General features: G+C 45.2%; 1 protein-coding gene across 1 annotated transcript in view; it reads left to right on the forward strand.

Annotated features, from left to right (window-relative positions):
* Window positions 1–4,204, forward strand: part of CASTOR2 (cytosolic arginine sensor for mTORC1 subunit 2) — a 127,664-nt gene that overhangs the window by 112,676 nt on the left and 10,784 nt on the right. Inside the window, exon 8 of the mRNA XM_077787479.1 lies at window positions 351–445. Within this exon, the coding sequence (XP_077643605.1) occupies window positions 351–445 (95 nt within the window). The remainder of the gene's footprint in view (window positions 1–350; window positions 446–4,204) is intronic.

Genomic DNA, 4,204 nt, shown 5'->3' on the forward strand with positions numbered 1-4,204 from the left:
AACAGAGAAAAATGGATGTTAAGGATAAATGGGGCTGAGTTTTTGCTTTCTTGTTGAACATTGTTCAGCACCTTTCTTTGGACCTCTGAGTCATTCCAGTTCTGATTGTTTTGTGCCTTTAGAGAATGTGCATTTCTCTGTAGCAAAAAGAAGGTAATAACACTAAATGCTCAGTGTGTTGTTGTGGCCCAAAAGCTAGATTCTGTGAGAAAGAATATGTTTTATTACAGAGATTCCTTCTGGTTGGAGTTTGTGAAGACAAACTTCTCCATATGTGGGCATGAAACTGGTGAGCTCTGAGACTTTTGCAAGCCCCTCCAGAGCATGTTTTATTTTTTATCTCCCCACAGATGAATGTGGAATTGTCGCTCAGATTTCTGAGCCTTTGGCTGCAGCCGACATCCCAGCCTACTACATCAGTACTTTTAAGTTTGATCACGCCTTGGTGAGTATGAACACAGCTTCTTTGGAGTAGGGGAGATCTCCTGAGGAGAAAACATTATGAGAATGTCACTTCTCATCTGGATAGCTCGTTGGAGTGCCTTTGCTGCAGTGTAGCCCAGCAAACTCCTGCCTTCAGCCTCCTGGCTGTCCCTGCCCTGGCTGAGAGGCTCCTGAGCCAAGCCTGGCCCTACCCAAGGCAAAGCTGTGTTAGTGAGTGTTGTTCTCAGTCTTTAAATGCAGTGATGGACACTTCACAACCTTCTTCCACTGCATCTGCATCTTCTATTAGAAACAGCCACATTTCCATTTGCTTCCAAAAATAATTGCAGGCTCCAGGCTCTCAGGACAGTGCTGTGACAACTCACCCTTAGGGGGATGGTGCTTCCTTAGGTGCTTCCTTCCCTTAGGGTGGGTCACCACAGGTGCCTTTGTGTGTTGGGAACTTTTTGGACAGTAGCAGACCCCTGCCTTCATCTCTTGGTGTCTGCATTGTCCTAACCTTTGCTTTCTGAGACCCATCTATTAGCTCTGCTGTCCCTGCATCTTCCTGGCTTTTGAGAAACAAGCAGTAATTGCCAGCACAGCAGGAAAAGGTGATTTTGAAGGAGATAAGGTTGTTCCCATGCTTGTTCTCATGAGTGCCCATGAGCAGTTGCAGCACAGTCATCAACACGAAACTCTTGCCATCCTTGGAGAGTTCTCTCTTTCTTTTTTTTTATACTGATGGATATTTTACTTTCTAGCTCTTCCTTTGCAAAGAAGACACCCTCAAAAATGAGGGGTTTCTCTAGAAAAGGAAAATGCAATGCCTGTAGCCACAAATGGGATGGCATTTGCCTTGGAACCCATTTCCCTGATCCTGAAGGAGGGAGTCAGCTACTTTAAACTATTCTTTTTTTTTTTTCCTTAAATATGCCCTTTATTGCATTATACATCTCTTTCGATCACTTGCAAATTCACTATTCAAGTCCTGCCTTTGACCTGTAAAAGCTCTAGTGAGATCAAAGCAGGTTTGGGGGTTCTATAATTACTTTGTTTTTTCACAGTTGGTGTGAACCATTCACAGCTGATAGGTCATGTGTGTAAAGAGTAAAAGTAAATATTATTTCAGATAGTAAAGGTCAGAGTGTTATATATGTTGGTCTTATATTTTTTAATATTAACTGTGCTGATAAGATAAGCTAATAAAACACCATTTAAAAATCAATACTGTTAGCTTTGCCACACATTTCTGCCCATTGTGTGGCCCCAGGTGTGCACTTTTTGTGCAGAGCACAGGGTGCAGAGTGCTTCTACATGTCAAGCCATATCTGGAGAGCTCAGCCCTATCAGCTAAAATAGATATGTAGCTGAAAACTTACACCACACAATTGCTCTGCAGCAGCTCCACCTTCTCAGAGTGCCTCATCCTGCTGCCTACAGGCCCCACAGGTCCTGCTCCCAGCAGCTGGCAGGGTGTCAGGGGGGGCCATGCAGCTCTGCAGGTCTTCCTTACTCAAAGCAGTGTTTCAGTGTTTTTCTTTGCTTATTCCTGGGGTTTTTTTTATGTATGGTTTTAAAAGCCTTTTCACCTGGACAGTGCTGTTCTAGTTGTCCAGCCTTTGGAAGGTGCATTTTTTGCCTGACTTTGCTCTGGTTGTGCTGGCTGGGCTGGATGTTTGTTGCCTCTTAGGGTGGTTTTGTTGGCCAAGACCCTAATCTAGATTTTGTCATGTTTTCCCTAACTTTGCTACCCAGATACCTTGACTTCTAGTGACATTTCTCAAGGACTAAGTGTATGTTGAACCCTTCCTCTAAATTCTCCCTTTCTTTAATTAAGGTAGTTCTTTACCTGTTGTCAACAATTTAGAGTACTGTCTAAAAATGTGTTGTTCCCTTTGATCTGCTCTTTTTTCCTCCTGCACATCTCAAGCTGTTTTTTGTTACTTAATTTTTATTTGACCTGGGTGTAATACTCAGGTCTTCCTGCCATGCTGTAGCTGTAGATGTTTGCCCTGGTAATCAGGACTTGTGTTTGAGATGGAATCCCTTTGGGAGATGATGTTGAGATGGGAGCCCCCAGGTGTCCCCTGGGTGCTGCAGGGTCAGGCTGGAGGGAGTCTTGGTTGCCAGCTCCCTCTAGAGAGAGCAAGGAAGAAGAGTTGCCTTTCCAGGTACTCTGCTCTTGCTGCCTCATCTTCACGGGTGTCTTGCTCTCTTTCACCAGCATTTTGCTTCTGAAGAGGCTGGAGCTGTGTCTGGGATGTAATTTGGAGCTTTGCCTTCATGGTCAGTGTTTGATCTGCCTGAGCAGTGAGCACAGAGCAGCAGCTGCCCTGGGACAGGGCCCATTTCCAAGGCAGGGAGGGACAGGACTCCCCCACCGGTGGCAAACCAGGATGGGTCCTACAAATCCAAACTGTTGGCACATCTGTCCTGGAGAAAACCCTGACAAAACATTTGTGGGGTGACTGATAGAATTTCTGTGCTGTTAAGGGGGTCAGGCATTTTGCAGGGAATGAAGGAGCACTGTGTTTGCTGGAGGAGATGGGTCTGTGCAGGTCACAGCCAGCTGGCCAAAGAGGAAAAGAGTCAAACAGCTTCTTGCACTGCAGTGTTCAGTGTACTGGGAGAAATGAGGAAGGGGAGGCAGTGGAGAGTCCTGGCTCAAAGTCCTGTTCCCTATGGTGGAGGTGTCCTGGGGTTTTCCTTCTAAACCAGAAGAGTTTGCTGTATGCTTGTTTTAAGATTATTTTCTTCCTTTCCAAATGACTTCTGTTCACACATCATCAGAGTTGACTGCTGTTATTCCATCTTCCTGTTGGAAAATTGAAGATTTTTGTTGTTATTTCTCATGGGCTTTTTCCTCAGTTTTGTTAAAAGCCTCACAGAAAGACACAACCAGTTGTATTTCCACTGTCTGAGCTCTTGATAGTGTCCAGTGAATTCAGGTATTGTACTCTTGGCCTTGAATACCTTGTAGAACAGACAGTTCCTTCTTCAGTTTACTTGCTGTGAATTATATTGGCTTCTTGCAGAAACTTACAGATAATTTATCTTTCCCTCAGTCCTCTTTCAATTTTTCAAGATCTGCCAGTGTCTTGGAGTTTATGTAGAGTTCAGACACACTTTTTCTGCCAGATGTAACTTTACTTTTGATGTTCTTTTCTGCCAGTGACAGTCACTCTGAGATTTTTTTGCATCTTCTGTTACAAGAGGTTTTTCTTGCAGTAAGCATGAAAAAACACCATGAATAACACAGACTTCCATGGTTAAATCTCCTCACAAGGCTGGATGAGAAAGCACCACAAACAGACTGGTGGCTCTCTTCCTCTTTTGATGGGTGTGCTCTCCTGTCACCCACCAGGGCCTTCCCACCCACACTTACAGTCCCAAACCTGCCCTGAGAACCCCATGGAGCCCTTGGCAGCCACACAAACCCATCAGCACAGGCAGCTGGAGTGAGCTCCTGGCCTGCAAATGCTTCACCAGCAAAAAGGAAGGGAAAGGAGGGCACAGGAAGAGCAGAGAGAAAGAGAAACTCCAAAATAATTGGCTTCCCACAGCAGCAAACCCTCTGCATCCCACTTACAGCCTTTGCTCTGGGTTCCCATGGGTGAACAGGGGTGTCCTTGTCCCTGGAGCCTTTTCTCAGTGAACTTCAGGTGTAAAAAACAGCAAAGTGTCTGGCTCCGTGGGACTGGTCTGCCTTTGTCTCCTGCCTCTCTTTCCCTTGTCAACCCTTTTGCTGACCATGACCTTTCTTTTTGTTTTCTTGCAG

The sequence above is a fragment of the Lonchura striata genome, chromosome 20, assembly GCF_046129695.1.
Source record: "Lonchura striata isolate bLonStr1 chromosome 20, bLonStr1.mat, whole genome shotgun sequence".
In the NCBI taxonomy this organism is placed as follows: Eukaryota; Metazoa; Chordata; class Aves; order Passeriformes; family Estrildidae; genus Lonchura; species Lonchura striata.